The sequence below is a fragment of the Copadichromis virginalis genome, linkage group LG6 (assembly GCF_057382275.1).
Source record: "Copadichromis virginalis isolate Kocher_CV1m ecotype Utaka linkage group LG6, C_Virginalis_male_GT1.1, whole genome shotgun sequence".
Classification (NCBI taxonomy): domain Eukaryota; kingdom Metazoa; phylum Chordata; class Actinopteri; order Cichliformes; family Cichlidae; genus Copadichromis; species Copadichromis virginalis.
In genome coordinates this window covers 23,206,096-23,231,113 of record NC_140623.1, presented here as the reverse complement: position 1 = coordinate 23,231,113, position 25,018 = coordinate 23,206,096, and the positions used below count along the sequence as shown (strand labels likewise).

General features: G+C 39.7%; 1 protein-coding gene across 1 annotated transcript; it reads right to left on the bottom strand.

Moving 5' to 3' along the window:
* Window positions 1-7,172: 7,172 nt before the first annotated feature.
* Window positions 7,173-25,018, bottom strand: spock3 (SPARC (osteonectin), cwcv and kazal like domains proteoglycan 3). Its single transcript, XM_085459294.1, has 11 exons — window positions 24,898-25,018; window positions 24,605-24,727; window positions 15,080-15,119; window positions 13,258-13,366; window positions 12,432-12,540; window positions 12,183-12,291; window positions 11,834-11,947; window positions 11,522-11,743; window positions 10,649-10,711; window positions 10,427-10,564; window positions 7,173-9,391 (listed from the first exon to the last, which is right to left on the bottom strand). The coding sequence occupies exons 2-11, from the start codon at window positions 24,725-24,727 to the stop codon at window positions 9,237-9,239; spliced, it is 1,182 nt and encodes a 393-aa protein (XP_085315420.1). The 5' UTR covers window positions 24,898-25,018; the 3' UTR covers window positions 7,173-9,236.

Sequence of the window (25,018 nt, the reverse complement as noted above, 5' to 3'; positions counted from 1 at the left end):
CAGCAGAGTTTTATTTATCTATTTTATCTGTTTATTTATTGTTTTTTTTTGTTGCCCACAACCACAGGACTAAATCAAATGTTGATCAGCTCATCAGCCACAATCACTTGCAGGCAACCTTTGTGATTGTCAGCTTAATCAGTCAGTTCAAGTGAAAAGAAGTAACAAATGAAGATGATCAATTTTAAACTTGTCCTTTAGAGGAGAGCTCATTTGTTGTGGTTGTAAATGAGTGTTATCAATAGATGGCATCATGGGAAACATTTAGGAAATAGCACTTAATAATGCTCATAGATATCGGGAGCTGTCACAGTAAGTCCAAATTCTGTACTATGGAATAGTTAGTGTCGATCCATGTTTAAAAATCGTGTCAGACTATCACATTCATTTTCCCAAATCTTGAACACTCCTGGTGTTGGCTGTTCATGTACAAGAATGTTCCAGACGGACAAAAAAAAGGTGACAAGTTCATTCAAGTGTTAAATAAAAGATTTCTTATTTGTATTAATTTTATATTTGGGCTTTAAAAGAAAACACAATTTATACAGTTTTACTCATTTACCTTCTGTTGTCAACATTTGCAGTTCCATCAATTAAAGAGTATTCTATAAAACAGTAACGAACCGCTAACAAAGGGCCAAACAATCAGCTGTAGTTTCTAACTTTCATCACCAGAGGGCAGCAAATTTCTTAAAATGATTGCATCTCAGTTGTAAATACAGTGTAAGATGCTACCATAACCCTCCTAATATAGGAAAATTACACTACTGAGACAAAATTCTTGAACTACCCCTTATTTTTTCATATTTTACAAGGAAAATGTAAATTAGGTGCAGCAGTTTATTGAAGCAATTATACAAATATACACAGAAATACAGTATATGAGGGAAAAATGGTTTGTACAGTTCTAAAAAAATTGAACATCAGTATTTGTATGACTATTCTGTAACATAGCCTTTAACTCTCAGGCAAGCTTCTTGTAATTTCATCTCATGTCTTCAGGAATAGTTCAATGGATTTTGACAAAATCCCCAACACCCCTGGCTGAAATCCAAACCATGACAGAGCCTCCACCAGGTTTTACAGATAGTACACACTCACGGTTTCACCTCTGTCCTGACTTTGTCTCTACAGACGGAATCAAACCAGTCATCAATCAAATCAAGTTTGGATTGATCACTCCATAAGACTTGTGTAATTTGGCACACCTGAGTCTTTTCTCCTTGTTTTACTTCGTAAGATCAGCTTCTTGACAGCCATGCTTCCACTGAGACCAACCAAGCAGATGGATCAACTAAAGGGTCAGATACATCTGACCTGATACATCGGGTCCTGTGTCAGGTCTTTGCTGTCAGCCCCCACTTTCTTAAGGACATGACTTTCAGGCACTGTTCGTCTGCTCTAGGTATTTGTTTTCAGGCCTGCTGCTTCTTTGGCCTCCACTTGTCCAGTTTCCTCATTTTTTTGACGACACTGCGTACCATACAGAGATATGACACGTTTTCATCACTGGTTGATGCCTTGTGTTAGGGGACCTTGTTTGCTTGAATGATTTATTGGTCAGTGTTAGGTGTCCTCAGATCCACTTAGAGAAAAAAAGATTAATATTTTGATTTCTCATAAAGTGATAAAATATTTAGTAACTTTAAATTAAACATATTTAATTTGTTACTAATCTGTAACTAATCATGTGTCACTATTTATTGTATTTTGTATTATAATTTATGTATTTCTACATGTTCATGTATCAAAATGTAGTTTAAAATGAGTAGCCAATTAGATTTTTTTTTTATCCCAGATTTTTAACTTTGCAGGTAAATTATGACACTTTGTTGATTAGAAATATTTGTGATCACCATGGAAGCAGACTATCCTGCCATAAATCTGCTTATTAGTCCTCCTCCTATTGATGTATAGATTACATGTCCTCCAATTGAGTGCTGAACAGCCAAGAATCAAACCACTAAGCAGTTAGAAGTTATTGATGAGAAAGCTCTTTCTGCGCATTGCTGTCCACCTCTATAAAATGCAGGAATCCAGAGGAAAACAGCTCGATGCATGGTGGTGAGTCACACTGAAGTGATTTCTGTATAGAGCCATTCCCAGAAGCTTTTTGTTGCAGGATAGAAAAAAGCCTGGATAGATTTTCTTCTTATTATTGGTGTTTCTGGTTTGGAATTATCGAAAAATTGTCATTCTGTGCATTGATCCAAATCAGTCGCTTTTCACTTGATCTAAGAAGATAGGTTTTACTGATACGATGATATGATGACTGATATGATTTACACACATTATTTTTTGTGTTTTTCACTTATACTCACCATGAATAAAAAGGTGCTTACTGTAAAGAAACTGCAGTGCTCCCAGTATTGACTGCAGTATTGAATGCAAGAAATAATTACTTGCCTCTTGATCTTGATTCAAAACCTAAAGTGAATGGTTTATAATCATTAAGGGCAAGGCAAGGCAAGGCAAGTTTATTTGTATAGCACAATTCAACAACAAGGTGATTCAAAGTGCTTTACAGAGACATTAGAAACAAGAACAAATAAAAAGCATGATTTAAAATTGAATAAAACAAGCAAATAAACTAACTAATTAACAAACAAACAAACAACAGTATATAAAATCAAAACAGATAAAATCAGAACAGTAGATAAAATCAGTAGTTAAATGTAAGTTTTGAAATTTAAGCTTAAAGTGTGGATTTGGTGCTTTATTCAAATGCAGCTGAGAACAGGTGAGTCTTCAACCTGGATTTAAATAAACTGAGTGTTTCAGCTGATCTGAGGCTTTCTGGGAGTTTGTTCCAGATATAAGGAGCATAAAAGCTGAATGCAGCTTCTCCGTGTCTGGTTCTGACTCTGGGAACTGATAAAAGACCGGATCCAGATGACCTGAGGGATCTGGATGGTTCATACTGGGTCAGGAGGTCATTGATGTATTTTGGTCTTAAACCATTCAGAGCTTTATAGGCCAGCATCAGAACTTTAAAGTCTATCCTCTGACGGACAGGCAGCCAGTGTAAGGACCTCAGAGCTGGACTGATGTGGTCCACTTTTTTGGTCTTAGTGAGGACTCGAGCAGCAGAGTTCTGAATGAGCTGTAGTTGTCTGACTGATTTTTTAGGTAGACCTGTAAAGATGCTGTTACAGTAATCAAGCCTACTAAAGATGAATGCATGGACTAGTTTTTCCAGGTCCTGTTGAGACATCAGATCTTTTATCCTTGATATATTCTTGAGGTGATAGTAAGCTGACTTTGTTATTGTCTTAATGTGTTTTTCTAAGTTTAGGTCTGCATCCATCACTACACCCAAATTTCTCGCCTGGTTTGTGGTTTTTAGATGTATAGATTGAAGTTCTCTGGTGACCTGTAATCGTTTTTCTTTGGCACCAAAGACTATTACCTCAGTTTTGTTTTTGTTTAGCTGGAGAAAATTGTGGCACAACCAGTCATTGATTTCCTCAATGCATTTACCAAGAGCCTGTACAGGGCCTCGGTCTCCTGGTGACATTGTGATATATATTTGTGTGTCATCTGCATAGCTGTGATAGTTTATTTTGTTGTTGTTTATAATCTGTGCCAGTGGGAGCATGTAGATGTTAAACAGAAGGGGTCCCAAGATGGAACCTTGGGGAACTCCACATGTGATACTTGTCTGCTCAGATGTGAAGTTACCTATTGATACAAAGTATTTCCTGTTTTCTACGTATGTTTTGAAACAGTTTAGTACAGTTCCTGAAAGACCTGTCCAGTTCTCCAGTCGTTTGAGTAATATGTTGTGGTCAACTGTATCAAATGCTGCACTGAGATCCAGTAAAACTAGGACTGACATTTTTCCACTGTCTGTATTCAGACATATGTCATTAAACACTTTGGTCAGAGCGGTTTCAGTGCTGTGGTTCTGTCTAAAACCTGACTGGAAGGCATCGTAGCAATTATTCTGTTTTAAGAAGTAACTGAGCTGTTGGGAAACTGCTTTTTCAATGATCTTACTTAAAAACGGGAGATTTGAGATCGGCCTGTAGTTGTTCATTTGTGTCTTGTCAAGATAAGATTAAACTTGTATTGCTCCTCTCTGATGTGGACACTGACTCAGGCACAGTATATACGTGTGTGTGTGTGTGTCTTCCAGAGTATGTGATGAACAACAGTGATTTAACCATTAAGCTGAGCTATACTGCCTCCTCAGCAGCTTGCCCTGAAAGCTCAACTCAGGTATTTCCAGTTGATCCCATTTCGTATGCAAACAAAGAAGAGTACCCTACAATACCACTGTAGAAATGAACACAGAGTAGGACTATTAAAAAACATACAGAGAGCAAAAGATCATAACCATCATTGACATATCACACTTAACTACCTTATTATTTATTTGAACTTATTCATATATGTAGTTTTATGCAGGAGCTTTACATAATTGCTATGAACCAAAAGCCCTGCTTTCAGACTGCTCTCTCAGTTTCAGAGCATTTTTTCCACTCTTGGCTATGTGTGATGTCAGTGAGAGGCAATGCCTTATATGGTTGCCTAAAATAAACACTTCAAAAATAAACCTTACAAGGTAAGGCTGCGAATCATGCAATATGGAGATGAGCACAATGTCCCCTTCAAAATTAATCCCATTTGAGTTTCCAACTTGGAAAAAGATGTAACTTTAGATCCTGGAGGTGTGATTTCATTCAAGCCACTGAAAGACTGTAAAATAAAGCAAACCCTGCAAATCATTCATTTACAGTAATAAAGAGAAGTCCTTCCTTAGTCTAAGAAATTTACAGGATTTTGCAACTTGCTCAACTGATAGGTTAAAAGACCTCCACATAACCTAAAATGGTTATAAAATTGAGATATAACCAATATAACCCTGGTGGGTGATTATAATTTGCACAATAACAATAGCTCATCACAAAAAAAATGTTACAGAGTATTACTTATCCAAGAAACCTGATTTCCGAACATCAAAAGTGCTTCCTGCAATTTGAGGCTTTTCCCGTCAGCTCTCAGTCATCCTGTCTCCCCACACACAGGCAGTCCACTTTTTATTGTTGGACCTTCTCCAACCGCAGACTCTAGTGTAAGGAAGTGGACCACAGAGATGGTATCTCGCCGCATTTCTATGGTCAGCACATAAAAGCACGGAGAGTGTGTGAAAATGAACATTTGATATTTACCCAGTGACTTTCCTGTCTGGAGCTGCTGACAGGCCCTGTGCCAACACATACACACACACACGCACACTATTACCCATCGTAAGTTACTCCGGCCTGTGTACACTGAGCTGCATTGAATAAAATATGGACAATTATTCTCAGAGCACAACCAGTGAAACTAACTTTTACAGATCAATAGTTTCAAATTTCAGCTCCATTTATTCTACACACTCCTCTCTACATGTATGCATGTGTGCATAATGTGGGTGTGATGTGACTCATGAAACATTCACCTGTTTCTCTCCTACATAATGCAGTACTGCATTGTGTGTGTCACTCTTGACAGCTGTTGGCTCTCTCTCATGTCCTGGATAAACACTTTATGGCACATGTTGTGTCCTTTTATTGTTTATGACATCATCCAAAAGTAGCTGTGCTGCTTAAAATGTTGAGAAATAATGAACTGGTGAATGAATGAATGCGGTGTGTTTTTTACCACACTTACAAGGGAGGATTAAAGCTACTGGGGGGACAAAAAACAATTTGGTTCAGGCTTTTTTTTTTTTTTCATAACTCTGAGAAAAGTCGTAGCTCGCCGTGGTCGTAGCTTACCGAGAAAAAATAATTCTGCGGCACAATTCTGAATTTAATGTCAGAATTCTGAGAAAAAAAAACAAATTCTCAAAAAATCCTCGAGCATAATCTCCCCTTTAAAAACATGAACCCTCTCGATCGATCGATCGATCGATAGATAACCATTTCCATGAAAGGGTGAACATAGTCTGCATTAATACTTAGGTAGGCGGTACGTGTCAAAGTAAAGGACCAAAGGTTCCCTTGCAGACCATTGCCCAAGGCATCACACTGCCTCTGCTGACTAGCCTTCTTCCCATAGTGCATCCTGGTACCAAGTGTTCCCCAGGTAAATTATGTTACGATGAACGTCATTCATCAGACCAGGTCACCTTCCATTGATCCGTGGTCCAGTTTTGATACTGACAAGCCCATTGTTGGTGCTTTTAGTGGTAGACACGAGTCAGCATGGGCACCCTGATCAATGTACATATATGTGTGTGTGTGTGTGTGTGTGTGTGTGTGTGTATTTTGTAATAAATGGGTAATGAATCTCTTTTTTTTTTGCTTTTTAATTTTGTTTTCTTTCTAGATCCTTACAACCTTGACTAAATTAACAGGAAGACCAACTCCAGTGTGTTGCGTGTTCCCTAGTGTCCATGTACTGAGCTGAAGTCATACAGTAATTTAAAAGGAGTTTTGCTCTGAATAATGATGAGGAAAAATGCAGAACAGGACATATTTTGCAGAAAAGATTGCTCAACAACTGGGTGTTTCACTTGACTTGCGCTAACGTCACACAATCTTCAGCAACACATTTCTTTTCCTAAATTTAAGAACAGAAATGGGGAAGATATGGTATGTTCTTTCAGTTTGAAACTGCCCTTGTCCAGTTTTTTCAGAATTTTTTAAAACTTTTTTTTGGTTTTGTGTTTTTTTAATCTAAGGAAAAGGTCAAAAAACCTGATGCATGATGGGGAGTCACACCAAAGTAATTTCGATATAGAGCCATTTCTTTGTCGCAGGACAGAAAATATATTCAGACTTTTATTTCATATATTTGAGGTTGATTCAATATATTCCAGGTTTATTCAATATATTCGGGCTTTTCCCGAACCTTATCCTATGGTCTGTTTTCCAGAATTCTGTGAGTGTGCTAGAAAAGCTAAGATGATGTCAGAACTGTAAAAACAAATATGCAAACAAACAAAACAAAACCCCACCACAACTTCTTTATTCCTGACAATGTTTCTGTTCTCTGTTTCAGTTCTTATGCTACCCTTTTGTTTTTAGTGGCCCCAATCCTCCTGCACACATACAAGCCTCAGCAGTATCGTTCTTTTCCCAAATATGAGAACAGAAATAGAGAACAGAAACGCTCTCAAAAAGAAACAAGAGCTTTTCTGCGCAGATTCTTGTCCTGCAACACTTGTGATGATGACAAAATTGGTCAATATAGTTTTTATTTCAGCAAATCATACATAGACTGTAAAAAAATGCATCTGTATCATAACCTTTAAACACTATCAGAGCTGTGATGACAGTGTGTGATTGGTTGAGAGTGTCTACAGTGTCTGAGGTCATCAAAATGATTTGCACGTTGTTACACTCATGAAACGGCACACTTTAAGACCGAAATGCTTTCCAGGTTCATAAAGTGAATTGAAATTCCATGTTAGAGCGAATGAGGAGAGCAAAAAACAAAAGTTAGAGATGGAGAAAAAAAAAACAGTTACATGGCACTTTTAATGTGTTAACATGGAATTTCAACAGATATTTGATCCAAAATGAAGCCAAATGGCAGACTAATCAATAAAAATTAACATAGGAGCTTAGGTGATCCCGGGTCTGCATAGACAGTCACGTGACTTATCGACAATACACATCTGGGATCAGATTCAGTTTTCAACCCTGACACACAATAAGTAGTTTAGAGCAGATCAGATACAAATTAAGCTTTTGAAACAAAGTAAAAGCAAACACTGTAAGATGAACATTGTCTTCTCATATAAAGCTGTCTAAACCAAAGCTTCCTCTAGCCAGTGTATAATATATAAAACATTTTCAAAACCAGCAGAATCTAAGTGTTTTTACGCCTTAACTGCTAAGCATCTCTGTGCTTATCTACATTCTAGCTATCCTATGTAACAAATCAGAAAATCTGAAGTATGGCCTAAGTAACACCATCATAAGAGAGACCCAAAACACATGCCAGACCAAAGTCCAAGTAGTATACAGGCTTAACAGTGAAGCCGCTCTTATGCAGTGTAACAGTGCGTTTAAGTCAGTCCAGAAAGCATGCTTCCCCGACTTCGACCACCACTACAAGGCACACCTTTCCCCTTTAACCTTCGCCCAACATATCATGTCATCAGACCTGCATGGATCTACGTTGTTACTGCTGTGCAGGAGACTTGTTCTGTTACTCTGTGTGCTAACACGTTAAGTCAGAGACTCGTATCTGAAAATGCAAAAACATCAACTGCACGCTATCTTTTAAAGAATTTTTCAGCAGTTTTCTTTGTGCTCATCAACCCATTAAAGGTCAATAAACATGTTTTAATTACATGGATTTGTGGCTGAACCACTTTACAACTTTTTTTGAATTCCTCAAAGGTTTGGCCTCGGGTTCAATAAAAACAACATCACGCAGTATTGGACATGCTAAGACAAATCTGCTTCATCTTCTGTATTCATCCTAAAGTGGATCAGAAACCAGATAACAGTAATACCCCACCAACACCACCACCGGCCACATAGTAATTTGTCTTTCCTTGTTGCTGAGCATTTGATTTGTGTCTCATTGAAAACAGCTAGCACGTCGCTTCTGATTGTTATCCAACTGGCATTTTTTGTTGGTTTTATTTTTTGCCTTAATTCTCCTAATGAAGCATGTCTAACTCTTATCTTGTTTTTCCACACAGTTACAGTCACAGTTACAAATCAAGATCAAAAGAAACCTAAAGAGTGCAATATTCTCTTATCTACATCATCAACATCCCACCTATACAACAGGAACATTTGATAAGGATTAAAGAGGTGGGTGCAGGGGAGAAGATGGAGGAATGAAGAAGGGGGGGGGGGAATCTCTTTAACATTGTGCCTTTGGCATCAACACACTCGGGCATCGGAGTGGTGCACAAAGACAGGACACAGACTGGAGGACACGGACTGTCCAATGAAGGGAAAGGTCTTTGCACATGTGACCAAATCCAACGCAGTGGATTGGTTATCGATTAGTCCTTATAATATTCTCTGGTTGGCTGACACACAAGTGAACAAGTGCCATGAACCACTCATATTTTATACTTAAACAGGAACAGAAATCATAAACTTTTTTCCAGGAATACTGATTTTTTTTCTAACTTATGAACAAACAATACACAGAGAATAGTCCATAGGCTGTTATTACGATTAAGTATCTGCCCGGGGAGTCACCTAGAAACGTGCAGTTTGACCAAACAAACAGTTTTCTCTTTTTTTTTTTCTTTTTTTTCTTGTTTTTTAAATTTATGACAGGTATTCGTCGTCGTCATCATCATCCTCATCTTCAATGTCCTCATCATCCATACCGGTCTGGTCATTGAGGACAAACGAGTCTTCATCGTCATCAGTGAACAGCGAGTCTCCACTGCCAAGGTCTCCGGAAGATTCCAAAATCACACCTGGAAACAGGAAGGAAACCCAGTTTTGTATCTAATAAAGTCTGATACTTTTATAGGAAAAATGTAATCTATACAGTCATGAAAATGAAAGCTTTCCTAGGACTCTACGCACCCCTGAGAAAAACAAAGTACATCCAGTGATTCAGCAGCTTGTAGAACTACCTTTAGCAACAGTAACTTAAAGTAAATGCTTTCTGTATGACTTTGTCTCTCACATCTTTGTGGAAGAATTTTATACCACTATTCTTTGCAATGCTGCATCAGTTCTTAAGCATTTTTTGAGTGAACATCTGCCTATGTTTACTTCCAAGAAACTACGCCTCTTTAAGATCCTCTTTTTATACCCAATTGTGTGACTGACATGTTCACAATTAATCTGATTAGCTGCAGACAGAGCTGCCCTGTGCTCGAGTTGTCTGGCTTCAAAAAGCTATTACTGTGAGAGCAAAAACACTCATTAACCAATGTGTGACCTCACTATGGCTACTTCTGTCTGTTATTTACAGTCACATAGTGAATGTATTCCACTGACTCTGATAGAAATTTGGTTCAGTGGACTATCTTTGCCTGCACCATAATATTATGGACCAGAACCTCTCTCCCTGTGTGATGCAGCCACACATTTGGAGTCAAAGCCAAAGATATCACCATGACTGCCCAAAACAGATTTCATTTGGCCTTACACTTAAAGCAATAGTGTGGAGATAAGCTTAGGTGAGAAAAATCGAGCTTCGGGACAAACAGCATGAGGATTTTGTTGCCTTTGAAAGAGCTGCACTCGCTAGGTTTCCCCTCCTTTCAGTTGCTGTGCTAAGCTAAACTACCTAGCTGGTGGATGTAGCTAAATACTATGGCAGTGGCAACGATCTTCTTATCCAGCCTCCAGCAAATTGATGAACAGAAACAGATGACAGGCTTCATGAGCTTACATTGATATCTGTGATTTATTTCCTCTCCCTTAATTTTTCCCATCATGCTGTGTGTCTCTCATTTTCTTAAACACACACACTTGACACGCTTGGATGTCTTGCCTACCGCAGTCTGCAGGGCCATGAGTGCGTGAGCCAGCCACCTCGTTGCCATAGCGATCCACACACCAGCACTGGCCGCTGCTGCTGTGACACTGGTGGGTCCGATAGTAACCTTCCTCATCACAAGATGGCAAATACTGACCTACAGGAGCGAGCCAAAACACACACCATGAGTTCAGGCCGCACAGCGTTTGTGCGCGTATTTGTGATTCTGCGTGCGTCTCACCGAGTAACTTCTTGCCTGCTTGCTTTTTGTTGATAATGGACAGCTCTGCTTTGCATGGGGAATCTGAAAGAGACCGACAAGGGACACACTGTTGACAGACTGCAGAAGTCTGCTTTTCTGGGAATGCGTAAATCTTCCTTCCTTTGTCTGCTTTTGTGCTTTCATATCGATGCTTGTTTGTGTACCTCCTGTGACTCGTGGGTAAATAGTCTCCCTTTATTACCCCAAAACAAGTTTTCATCCCTGGTTTCATACAAATGTGTTTTTCATGCATTTTTTTTGTATGACACTGTTTTGCATTTTATTGTGCTGTACAGACTACAATAATATCCAGTGCTGAGAAAAAAAGGCTGCTGCGACTGAATACAAGGTCTCTCTTATTATTATATCTGTAGAAGTTTGAGACTGAAAACTTAGATCTTGTTTTCAAACCTTTGCACAATTTCAGTTGATTATGGCTTGCTAAAGTGACAGAAGAGACTGAATAGCAAAGTAAAACTGCTACATTAAAGCGATAAAGACGCAGCAGGACAGACATCACAAATCAGTCCATCAGGCAGGTTCATAAGCAAACGGCTAGGTTAAATAATATAAACCACTTTATTTAGGTGGTAAAATTTAAAATGCATTTCAAAGGTTGCTAATAATTTGTCTCTGTAAAGAAAAAGTGAGCATGAACACCAAATTGAATCTTTACCATGTTTGCAATAGCGGACAGCTGAGGTCATCATTTTACTAATTTAATGTAAATGTCTTTTCCAAATAAAGCTCGGCAAACTAATATGACTGGGTCCTTGTGTTTCTTCCACTAAGATCTCAGCACATTATTCAGTGCAAACAGTGTTACAGTAAAGAAAACAGGTGTGTCCTTACCTGTGTACCTCTGGAAGCCTGTGCACCACTCAGAGCTGGTTATAAATTTGTCTGCGTTTATATCGCAAGATTTGAAGAAAGCATCTGAGCAGGGCTCATTCCTGTCCAGATAGAGGCTCCTGATCTCTGATTGGTCCAGCTGTAGGTCAAAGTTAGTGTCCAGCCGGGAGAACATCCAACCCAGGGGGTCCTTACAAATAGCTGATGTCCCAACTTCAAACTCTGTGGGTGGGGGGAGATCAAAGAGAGTGGGTGGCTATATTAAGAGTTTTTGTTTATGACTGAGTGTGTCACTAAAGCCAGCCTACTCACTGTTCTTCTCTGGCTTCTGGATCTTGACCCTCTTGTGGTTGCCATTCTCATGCAGCACTCTGAACCAGTCTCTCAGGCGGCTCACCACCTCCTTCAGCTCCGACTCGCTGCACACTGCAGAATAGTGACACTAAAGATTAATGACAGGAAAGTGACACTTTAATGTCCTCCTGCCTCCTCATGGACACCAGGAGTTAAGAGTCAGCTATGGCACAGAAACTCTAAGCAATTTGCTATCGCAACGACCCTTCACCAGGGCAGGAGTTTTATAATAAAGATGGGGCTGAACACCGTGGCAAACCCCACCCAGGCTTGCAGCGTGTGCATTCAAGTGTGCAAAACTGTGTACCTTTCTTCTCTGCGGAGCTCTGTTCAAGCTGAGAGGGACAAGGACACATGCCAGGGCACTTCACAGTAATCTTCTTTCCCGTGATGCATGCTTGGTAGTCTAACTTACACTGATTGAGAGCGACAGAGACAGAAGGGACGAGGCAGAAGAGGAAGCAGAATCAGGATGCATGTCTCATCAGGGGGAAATGAAAAAAGTGCGACTTATGGGTGAGAGGTGATTAGATTATGTGTTTGTGTGTGCAGGCACCTTGGTGGAGTAGGTGTGGCCATCACTTCCACATACGGGCGAGGGGTGAACCACGGGGCACGGTGTGCACTTTGACCCTGGACTCTGGTACAGATTGGCATCTTTAAAGCTGGAGAGAAGATTGAAAAGACTTGTTGTTTTTCACAATCACTGAATATCTGAGTGTTAAAACATGTCAAATGAAGTCCCATTTAACAATGATGCCTTCATCACAGTGCCTCGTCGGGCCCACCCTCCCAGTTTCCTTTAAATCTAAATCTTTTCTAAGCATTTTGGATCTGTGCTGGATTGTCTTGTTCAAAAAAATGAGACGAGGATTTAGGATTTGTGTGTGATTATTTTCTGATTTGCTTGCACACTGTAGTGGGAATTGTGTTGTTGCTAAGAATGGGAAATGGGGTCAGTATGATGTTACTGTCCTCTGCCCAGTCTGCAGTGTCCTAGACAGAAAAACACACACACGTACAAAGCCCATTCATATCACTTGGCAGGACTTTGGGTCCATTGTAAGAAAGCACCAGTGCTGCGGGTAATTGGACCAAACTGTAATGTCACACAACAGTCGCAAGAGAGACTGGAAAACCAGTAAACCAGCTGGAAGAGAAGGAGAACAGCAGCCCCTCTGGTGCTGCTACTTATTATGCCCCATACATTAAAAGAACAAAAAAAAAATGCAAAACACAAAACTCTGCTTTTATTTTTTTCCAAAATTCTCTCTCATTCATGTTCCACTTCATAACAGAAACATCTGAAAAGAAAAATAAGGGGCAGCTGGACACACAGGCTTGTTAAAATATCAAGCGTGTGTGTGTGTGTGCACTCTTACCTAACTCGCCTCTGGCTGACACAAGTGGCAGTCTTAAAATCCTCAGCCACACACACCTTGTGGCGACTGCATTTGATTTTCAGACAAGGGTCTTTGGCTGGATCAAGGCCTAAAAATACAGAAGAGACATACACAAACATGCTTTTTAACATGTGTATGCAACATTTATAGCCTCTCTATTTACAGTTTCCAATAATTCGTAATACTACGAGCAACGGTTAGCTTTTCCTTTTTGTTGTTTCAAAATCTAGATCAATGGTTCATAGTTAAACGAAGTGCTTCTTTTCACTTTCACATCTCAGTGACGTGAAAAGTTGTTTAAAGCTGAAGTGCATTTGCGTGTGTTTATTTGAGTCGGTATTTATTCACAGAGTACACTGGCCACGTGTCTCCCACACTAAACTCAGAGCCATAATGCCGTTAAGTATCCTTGCAGCTAAAAACAGATGGAAATGGTTTTAGAAGCTACTTCTGATCTTACATCAGCATCCGTTGAGTGTCATTTATATGTGTGCTCTTGTGGAGATCCTCAAACTGATTTACTGTCAGATCACACAGGCAGAGAGGCATATGGCACTAAAGGTGGGGGCTGATTTTGGATCTGAATCTGAAGCAGACGGTATGATCCCTGCCAGTAAAGACAAGCTAGCTGCTTCTGACCCTGTGTCAGCTTTCAGCGAGTCACCTATGAGCAAAACCTAAGGCCCTTAGCTGTTCCCAGAACAGTCTGTGAATGACCTTTGCTCTAAAGAACCTTACTGTAATCCCTGAGCAGCTTTGGAAGATTATCCTGCCTCCACCCACCAACACACTATCTAATGCTATTGTTTGCCTGACATGTCTGTGTGTGTGGATGCGTTTGAGGATACAGCGATAAGTGAGAGTTCATGTCCTGACGTGCCTCGATGTGTGTAAGAGCTTAGCACTGTCAGTAATACAATGGGACATTAGAAGATAAAAGAACAGGAAATCATCCTGTTTTTTTCAGCTGGGTGCTGAGGTTAAAATAATTGGGGATGGCTTACAAGTAAAACCTTCAAAATCTCGTTTTATAAGAAAGAGCCACCATGATGATATTTATACACTGGATATGAGCATGGCTTGTATCAACCTGCACAACAAGCTGGTGGATGCCAAACAGAGTGACAACTTCTATAAGAACAGGAAACTGTTGAAAGTGTATTAATCTTTTTTTTCCTGCTTTGACCAGTTCATATTACACTACGTCTGCAGATCGATGCATACATCAAGGGTCCGACTTACTAATGCACTTTAAAAAGAAGGTGCAGTGACACGATCGTGTGTGTTAGACGTGCGAACTTTTTGCGACTGTCTGTGTTGCATATGTATTTCTAGAAGTTCTTTTCTCAAGGTGCAAAAATATAGGAAGATATTTTAAATCAAGTACAAAACCTGATTTACTAACTTTTGTGACACACAATTTACTGCTAATTGCATCAACATTTAATGTGGAATGTTTTTATTCTTATGTTATTTTTTGCACTTCATATCGAAGTGAACTGAATGTGCCTGTGTTTAGGAAACAGCACAACTTTTGTATTTGGGATTGCACTCACGTGTTATTTTGATCACATTTAGCAAATCTGACCATATGTCTGCAGACTGACGAAGATGCTAAATGTTCATCAAATGAGTCTCTACAAGCTTAACCTGCCTGACATTACCTCCTATATTTCCTAATCACAAAGAACACATGGGCCAAGTTGTAAATATATAGCTATGACTATTCCGTGCTCTTATTTTGATTATTTTAGGACTAACACAGCCACTTCAGTTCTGACTCTTTCTCAATCACACCCACCTTGATCAAAGGGCTTGGATGGAGTCCATGTTCCAGGCTCCTGAAACATATCATGAAAATACTGCTCAGATCACATATTAAGCAAATATTTCACTACACATGATCACCGTACACAGACTACAGATTAAAGAGTCATACAAACCTCAACTTCCTTTATGAGAAAGCATTACGGAAACAGAGAGGCAGGAATTAATTCTGATTAGGTTTAGCACTTGGAGACACACACACACAAGCATACAGTGTCATCCGGTATCATTGAGCATGCTTTGATTTTGTCACGATAATATCGATGTTATGAAAGTAGCTCTCCGTGGATAAAAGATGTCCTTGTCTCACTGTGTGTCAGTGCATGTGCTTTATACTTCTTCATATCACTGAAAAGAGAAATTTGTTTCATGCAACACATGCTTCTACACGACAGTGCAATAGTGGTGCAGCTGGTGAAGCTTTGCACCATTTAAGTTGTGTAAAATTGCTGTTAGTAACTGGATATGATTGAAATAAAAAGGATGATTAACAAATAAGCTAAATTGTGGTATCATAAGAGCACCTCTATAAAAATTTGCAAACTAAGAGATCTTTTTTATGTTCTCTGCATAAGGAGAAGCCTTACAGAGATAAAAATATATAACCCGAAAATATAAGTTTTTTGTGATTCATTTTTATATTTAACATCCTACAAAATGCTCTGCTCTATTAAAATCTTCCTCGGTGTAGTTGAATGAGTCGGTTCATTGCCTGTGAAAATGTTCCCACAGTCTAAAAAAGGAATTCGCAGAGGTGAGCAATTTGCCAGCTTTTAATAGAAGGCCAAGATGGAGACACACCCAGCGGGCGCTGGCTTATGATGCAAATGTAAAAGGAGCTTAAGAACTTGTGAGCTCTGTGTTGTTTTGCTGAGGTCAAAGATCTCACTGTCTGGTCTCTCCCTCTGTCTCTGGGCATCCATTCAAACCCAACACCGCACCGCGGTCTCTCGGATTCTGTCACAATGGTAACCCGTTGTTGTCGTCTCACCTGCCTGCTTTCTGTTGTGTTTATCGTCCACGTTCAGTCACACTCACACACATTACTGGAGATTACATCCGTTACAAGGAATAAACCAAAAATCCAAAAGATTAATGTTTTTTCTCATATGTGTGTACTAGCACTGAACCTTTTAGTCATACATGATGTTTGCATACAGTAATCAAAAAACACAACTCATTTATAAAACTGTCATATTTAGAGTTTCCAGTGCAATCATTACAAACTACAAACTTTCCAGAAAGAACAAAAGCAACAAATGAAACTAAATTTACTGTTAGCAGTTAGAGCTAATTTCAGAGTTTTAATGACAAAATACAATTATGACAAGGGATTTGTGTTTTAAACATAATGGCAATGCAGCTGAAAACACAGAGACAATTTCAAATCCAATTATTCACCCAAGTCCTTTTTTCGAATGACTCTAAAGTCTAAAAAGCAACCACTGACCTCCATGCCACAGATCAGAAAGATAGTTTAAAGATCTTATAAGAACGACTCATTTCAGCACAACTACAATGCACAAAGACCAAAAACTCTCCTTGTGAATTTAGTGATAAATTGTAGTTGGAAATTCATAAATCATGCACTGATGGTTCAGTTCTGTGGAGTTCCTTAGGCTCTTCTTCTTCTCTAAATATGGGATGAGGAATGATTAGGAAGTCGTTCATGTTCTATTTATGACTGGAGTCATTTAAAGCAGAACCACAACACAAGAATGACAAAACCACCTGTGAATACATCAGAAACTGTCCCAGGACCTATGAGAGCGCCTCATACATCAATGGGCTCAACTTGACTTCCAAAGTAGGAAAAACCTCTGCCCCCCAAAACCCCCCATAATGTCAAATTTTTAACTTGGAAAACAGAAGTTGCTTCTGGAAAAAACCCTGACCCTGTGCTGTTGTGGCCACAGCTGGACAAACAGAAAAAACCCATCCCACAGATTTCAAAAGCTGAAGTCTAAAAGCACAAAGTGAAAAACTCCCACAGTACTGATGGAGATGCCTTCCTTAATGATGACCTTCCTCTGCGTACTCAAATGCAAAACAGTGAAGCCGTGCTTGCTTTGTGCAGTACTCTTCAGCATGTGACTGTGATTGGAGGCCACTTTTCTGAAATGGGTTTGCTAAGTGTCTCTCTAGAAGAAGTTACAGCATGACGTTTGCAGTATTAGACATTATGAATGTGAACTAGCTCGCGCATCAGTCTGCTGCACATTAATACATGAATGAAAACGAAAATAACAAGCCATGTGTCTTTACTTCTATTACTCATAATTTCACTTAGAATACATAAATAAGTTTAGGTATGAGTGTATGGCTTCAAAGAAACATTTTTTTTAGTGGCCTCTGATTTCTATGGACACAGTTTCCTCGCATTCTCCCTCGTACAGAGCAGATTAATTGTGCTGCTGTGATATATTTTGGCCATACATCACTTTGTACATGGAGAAATGCGATGTGGTGCAGTGGTTTGGACGGGCGAGAGATGAATTGTGAAAAAGCAATGACAGCGGAAGGCCAGAGTAACTACAGTTATGAAGCAGTTATTGCTTGGGCCACAGTGAGAAACTACACAACAGCAAAGACAAATGTGCTCCACCAAACACACGTTAAAAACTTAAATGAAGATGAAAGGAAGTTTAAAAAGAAGAAGAAGAAGAAGAAGAAGAAGAAGACAGCCAAGTTGAGCTTTACAGCTCTGGCATGGCAGGACGTTTGGGAATATGAGTGTACTTTTACAAATATGAAGTACTGCAGTGTGCTATTCCAAATTATCTACTTTGGATGTGCTTGACAAGTTTGCACTGTTTTTCTAACATCTTACTCCAGTTCACTTGTATAGATTCACTTAAGATTATCTTAAGTTTTGTTTAAGATTTTTAGCAATCATAGCACACAGTACTGCAGACGGCTTGTATCTGTTGTTACAAACCTGGGTTTTAAGATGGACAGTGATTTTAAATTAGATAGTCAAATTAGGGGTACTGTCAAGTCCAGTTTTTATCATCTAAGGCGCTTGGCAAAGATAAGACCTATTTTATCCAGGCCGCATCTTGAAACGGTAATCCATGCTTTTATTTCATGTCGTTTAAATTACTGTAATGCACTATATTGTGGAGTTAGTCAGCATCTTCTCTCTGCAGCTGGTCCAAAATTCTGCTGCACGACTTTTAACCAGAACTCGTAAAAGAGAGCACATAACTCCCGTCCTAGCTTCACTCCATTGGCTGCCTGTATATCTTAGAGTTCATTTTAAAATTCTCATGTTTGTGTTTAAATGTTTAAATGGTCTTGCCCCAACTTACCTCTCTGAGCTTCTGCATCCTTACTCACCCCCCAGGTCTCTCAAGTCAGCTGACAAGCTGCTCCTGGAGGTACCCAGGTCCAAGAGAAAGCTCAGAGGGGACAGGGCCTTCTCTATTGCTACTCCTAATCTGTGGAACAATCTTTCCCAGCACATTATATCATATATGTCATTATATTATGCTGCTATTCATACTGTCATTATATTAATGCTGCTATCCTGTATATATTGTACATACTATTGTTTGAGTACTTACGATTGTTTTTTTTGTACTTTTTATATTTTACATTTATATTTATTATTGAAACTTGCACCAAGGGAGTGGCACTCCAATTTCGTTGTACTCTGTACAATGACAATAAAGGCTATTCTATTCTATTCTATTCTATTCTATTCTATTCTATTAGAGAGGCCCCTTCACTGTCCACTTTTAAAACACGTCTTAAAACTCATTTTTACCCTTTGGCTTATGACACAGTCTGACCCTGATTTTATTGTTTTAATCTAATGTGCTGATTTTATTGTTTTAAATGTGTGTTTTTTTTTATATATATATATGTTTTACTTATCTTATATTATTATTACTATTTTTCTCATTTTTTTAACATGCTCAATGTATCATGTTTGGCATGTCAAGTGTACAGCACTTTGTGTTCAGCTGGTGGCTGATCTGAAAGCGCTATATAAATAAATTGCTTGCTTGCTTGCTTGTATTTGGACCAATGAAAGAACTGCTCACAGCGACAGAGTTGCTGACCTGCAGTATATGACTAAATGTTGTATCTTGACTTAAACCAATTATACTAAATGTATGAAGGCAAAGCAAATGCTTCTATTTTACTTTTTTTTGTAGTCTATAAGTGACAATGATGTAGAATTATTTACACTGTTGAACTGAAGCTGTTTACCCCAACATCCCCATTATGAAAAAACACGACTTCAACTGTCAAGAGTGTCTCCCTGTGTCTCGCTTCCTTGCCTGCTGTGTGGAGGAATAGGGTCAACTCTTGCTCTTTCTTAGCTCTAATTAATTTCTCCATCTTGTCCTTTATTGTTAATCCTTCTGACCTTCACTACAGACTCTTTGGTACTCTTCACATCGTGTGTCTCTAGCTTCAAATAATAATAAAAAACGCTGTGGTAAAGGTGAGCATCTGCTTCTCTTGCTTAGAGTTACACACACAATCTGAGGTCTTCCTTAGCATTAGGAAAACACACAGAGCAGAGATGAAGCCATATAGTGAGGTATTTGTTTCTGTTCAGGATGTGCCCCTTCCAGCAGTGCAAACTGTGGAGACTGAATAATGAGAACATTGCATTATAGGGCCAGGCCCTCTGGACCAGTCAAGACAACAAAAGTGCTTGCGGTCTGATTCCTTAATGGAATCAACAGACACACACACACAAGCACGGACTCACACACACGCACACATGAGCGCACGTCCATGCACAGACAGCTCTGCAAACAAACATACTTATCACCACAGCCCTGACTGCAGTGTCAGAATCTGTCAGCACTACAAAACATCAAATAACTGGAAGAATGCACTTCAGTGCACATGCAACCCGCCACCCACTTTCCTAAAAAACACAGAAAACCTAAAATTCAACAATAGACCTAAAGGTCTCCTGAGTGTGCTCGAAAATGGCAACTTTTCAATTTATCTCTCCATTTGTTTCCACCTCTATTCTTTGCTCTCCCTCATGGTTCTAACAGCCTTTTTTTCCTCATGTGCACCAAATCATGCAAACACAACAGTGTGTGGCTAATACCCTAATTTGCTGCTGTGGGTATCGATTTGATGCGGTTTTATCCGGATGCCTGTAGAAACATTTCCTAGTGGCTATCTTGCTTCCGACAACCGCTTTTCTCACCTTTACTTCACATTTTCCCAGATCTGATTTCGGTGCTTCTAATTGCATCCTAATGACCTCCTTTCCTGTCCTTGTTACCTTCCTTCTGATGTCTAACAGGAGAAATATGTACATTTTTTTCACTGTGCCAGCTCTGCTCGTCTTGCTCAAGCTTGTCGCATGCATGCACTCGCAAACACATACAAATCTACACTGAGGTGCTTTGAAGCGGAAAACGCCTGAAGCTCTGTACCTTTCCTACATCATTCACACTCCACAACACAAACAGTGTAGGACTCTCTCTCACACACGCACACACACACACACACACACACACACACACACACACACACACACACACACATACAGAGAAAACACAGAGACAGGAGCGACTACAAAAAGGTATAATCTGCTCTTATGAGAGTGGCCTACACAGGATGTTATTTTCCTCCTATAATATACCGCACAATAAATTGGCGTGAATGTCATCACGCATCACTCATCGTGTTTTTCCTCCAATTGTTAACAGTCTCTTCGCTCTGTGCCAGTGCTGCAAGCAGGCCAAGGTCCAGCAAGAGAAGCAGAATATCTAAAAACTGAGATGGCACCAGTGCTGAATAAGACAGCCCCAGGCCTCCACAGCTACCCTAACAGGACTTAACAGTTAACCAGTGGCCAAAATCCCATATAGTGCACTTAGCATGAAACCCACTTATGGCTCTTGCTGAAAGATGTAAAAACAATAAAAAAAATTTTAAAAAAATACAGGCCTGACATATAAAATGAAAATCACAGGAAAAAAAAGTTGTGCACAGAATCCCAGTGCACTGGTGGAAGAACTGTGTATGTTTCACTATTTAAAAAAAAAATCCTTTTTAGCTTTTAATTTGTTTTAAACTATTTTCAACTTTGTTCCATTTGTTTTTATTGCTATTAACTTCAGCCACCTCTTATCACCTTTCATTTTTATGGAAATTGGTGCAGAGATTTACTGAAATAGGTAAACTTACAAGTGAAAAGGAAAAATAATTTGTACAATTCTAACGTGCTTGAAAGTCATTGTGTGGTATGACCAGCTTTATTTTTCAAGATGATCCCACACAGATGGATCAACTGCAGGGCCAGATGTATCTCTCATAACTTTTAGATACTGTTCATCTGCTGTAGATTCTTTTTAAGGCTTGCCACGTCTTCATTTGTCTTCCACAGTTTCCTCAAATTTATTTAAGTACACACTGCACACCTGTTGTGACACACCAAGTTGTTGGCTAGTGTCTCTTTGGAATTCACCTTGTTGGTGCAAAAATACAATTTTATATCTGTCAAATTAAGTTATCTTTGGCATTTTTCATAAATTCAACTAAAGAAACAGGAGCAAATTCTCTGTTTTTACGACAGGCTGCTACTAACAAAGTGCTTAAACATACAATTGAAAATCGGTTCTTTGCTAAGTCGTTTGCTTTGTAGATACAACTGGCTCAAACCTCGAGTTAGGTGCTTTTTTGTATAATTGATTGACTCATAGGTCAGTGTTAACAAACAAACTAACAAATAAAATATAAACATTTTACAGTTACAGGGACTAGGTTGAAAATGAGTGAAAAAGCAGCCAATGTCCAATGAAAAACTTTGAAAGACCAGAAAGACTGAAGAACTATTAGTCAAGACCATTAAAAAAACCAAAACCAAGAAAGCCTGGATCCTTGGTAGCACAATGTAAAGAAACGCGGGGTGGCTTTTGCGTAACTGCAGATGCACACAAGGATTTGTAACACTCACAACATTTAAAGTTAGAGAAAATGTTTAAGATAACCTAGCCTGCTATTTGGTCATTTGACAAAGTCTTATGGGAATATTTTTTCATTTGTGGTCCTTTGTGAATCTTTGACAGCTATGGAACAGTTAAAAGACAACTTCATGCATTGCAATCACATGACTTTAATTAAATAGTCTTTGAATCCCTGCAGGGGAAACCCCAACTTTAAAAAAAGCTGATGTAACCACTTCCTGTATAGAAACATTATGTAGGCCATGTCTCCAAAACAAAGTTCATATGTATTCACAAGTTGTGCTCGATGTCTTGTGACAGTCGGTTGCAGCTTTCCTGTGCTGCTTGCTGGCCCCTCGAGCTCTAACCTCTGTACAGCGAGTGCACACAGTATGTGACAGCAGCGTGACGCTGCTGAAGTGATTGTGTTCCTTAATGCATGACTATATCAGTCAAATTGCCATCACCTCTAACTATAGTGCATCATCATTAGCACAGAAACAGAATCGGAAATTAGACTCCAGAAGCACTGCACAGGTGTTAATGATCTACAAACACAGCAAGCCTAACAACACATGTGTTTCATCTAGTTCCAGATAGGTGCACTGAATATGATTTTATTTCTTTTTTTAAAAACTTCGATTTTAATGGACCTATATTTGGATTGTTGGATTTCAACCACAGTGTTGAAATGCATACAAAATATCCGAAAGGAAAGATGAATAGATTGAACATAGCTGCTTTATAAAATGCACAGATACATTACTGCGTGCAACAGTGCAAAAAAGAAAACAAACAAACAACAAAACCACACAGACAGACAATTTGGGACACAACCTTAAAACGGGAAATGAAAGGCACACATGTATATACAGAGCATTCAGTACTTTTGCACTCCACCTCTAACTCTAATGCCTGCTGAGCCTCAAGGTTAAATCACACAGATGTGAATGCACACGAAGCTTTCAGCTCACCGACAATCATTCTACATGCTTTCATGTTTCCTTTCCACTCTCATTACTCTGCCGCTTCTTCTCACCTGTCTATCTGTCCATCTATCTATCAATTCTTATGCATTAACACAGTAACAAAGCTCTGCTAACTTTCTTTCTACCGCCTTCTTGTAGCTCAGGATGTCAGATCATCCTAAATAGCACACGGTGCGCAGTTAATCACATTTCCTCTCTTCTTGGTTCTGACACTCTATTTGGATAATCCAAATCCTGTTCAATAGTTGGACCTGAATGTATCACATGGCTCCACCTGAGCTGATGGGATCTCACACAAGTGTGACTGGCAGAGAAAGTGAGACAAATAAGTACAAGTTACATAGAAAGCCGTGTATAAAAAACAGCACTTTCTCTTAGCTTTAAAAAATAAATAAATAAATACATTTCACTTGCGCTTTTGTTGCTCTGCCTCTCTGTCGGATATCAAACACGTCAAGGACCTTCAGGTAACAATTCCCAGTGCATTTGTTCAGCAGTGTGGTAAAACCACTCAGAGCTGGAGTACATTTTTTCTATCATGTTAAATCTGTTTGTTTTTCAGTCACTGAGGTACAGTACATAAAGACTGTTATGTGCAGACATGCTTATTTTCATATATCCCATCTTGTGAGTGAGAACAAGTTCAAGCCTGCACAAATCAGTCCTGGTGTGGAGCCATTTAATCTGTGCCTAGAGGGAAGACGTGTTTTTTTTTTTTTAGCAAATACACACCACCTAAACTCTATTGGACTATTTCCAGTTTTTTATCTGTATAATACAGATGTTATGCCTTTAATTACAAGCTAAAAAATCTTTAAGTATTGCTCAAGGTAAAAAAAAAAAAGTATTTCCATTACTGTAAAGAATGACAGTTGTTTATGGGACATATGCATGCAGCCTGGCAGCAGGACCACATGGTCAGAGGCTACTGGTATGTGCCATGACAATCAGTGGCGGCATTAACTTCACTAAGTGGCCCTAAATACCCACGTCAGGTTAATCGTGGCTGACAGCACCTTCTTGAAGTCAGCTAGTTAAGAAGCTGTTAAAAGAGGAGACCAAAAGGCGCACAACACATCGCGTTATATTCCTTTAATATTCCCACAGGGACCCACGGTGTGTGGGTTTAAAGTGGACTCGCTCTACATTGTTCATCTAGGCCTTGCTGCTGCTGACTCTCTCCTCATACCTGCTTATTATAATTAGGCCCCTTTTTGGGGGGACTCTGTGGTGCCTCACAGACTGCTCTGCGCCTTTGTGATTCGCACAGGCCTCGGCTATCTCTGCTAAGCAGGGACTGCTATCGCGGAAACACACTCACAGGCAAGGATCATCCCAGCATCGCTATTAGTGTATTTACTGTCTCAGCGGAGCGGCTGATGAACGTGTGACAAACGGCACAACGGGCCCCGTGACGCGGCGCTTGGACACAACGACAAAACGAGGAGCGCGTGATCACAAACCAATGAGGGTGGCTAGAGGGAGAGAAAAGAGGGGGGCTGGAGCGGGGCGTAAATGAGATAATGTGGAGTTGGGGTGGTGGGGGCGATAATAATATAAGCCTGAAATGTTACTTACATCTCTGAATTTATCCCATTTCCCCGTGAGCCACTTATCATCCAGAAAATTGCCGCTCTCGGAGCGAGCGGAGACGTGTCCAAAGGCGACGGCGCACACACACAGCAAGGCGACGCTCAGCATCTGCGGACACACAACAGCACACACAGATAGAGAGAGGACATTGGGTCCGGCTGTAGGACACCGCAATCGCGCTGAAACAAAAGCAGTTCAATCTGCGTCGCATCTGCGACGAACGCTGAGCGTAAGCTCGGTAAATATCAACACGGAGCTTTCTGGTGGTTTTTTCCTACCTTGTCGCATCAGCTGCTCTCCAGACTGTATGTGCTCGCTGCCGTTCCTGTCACTAGTAATAGCAGCCTCTCCTCCCTCACCGTCTCTCCGCACCGGCTGTCTGTGCGCAGCAGAAAACGG

Coding starts and splice junctions, on each gene's coding strand:
- spock3 (XM_085459294.1), bottom strand. CDS start 24,727: ATGCTGAGCGTCGCCTTGCTGTGTGTGTGCGCCGTCGCCTTTGGACAC. Junction 12,292..12,431: donor GCCACACCTACTCCACCAAG/GTGCCTGCACAC, acceptor GCTCTCAATCAG/TGTAAGTTAGACTACCAAGC. Junction 10,712..11,521: donor AGGCTTCCAGAGGTACACAG/GTAAGGACACAC, acceptor GGTCTCTTTCAG/ATTCCCCATGCAAAGCAGAG.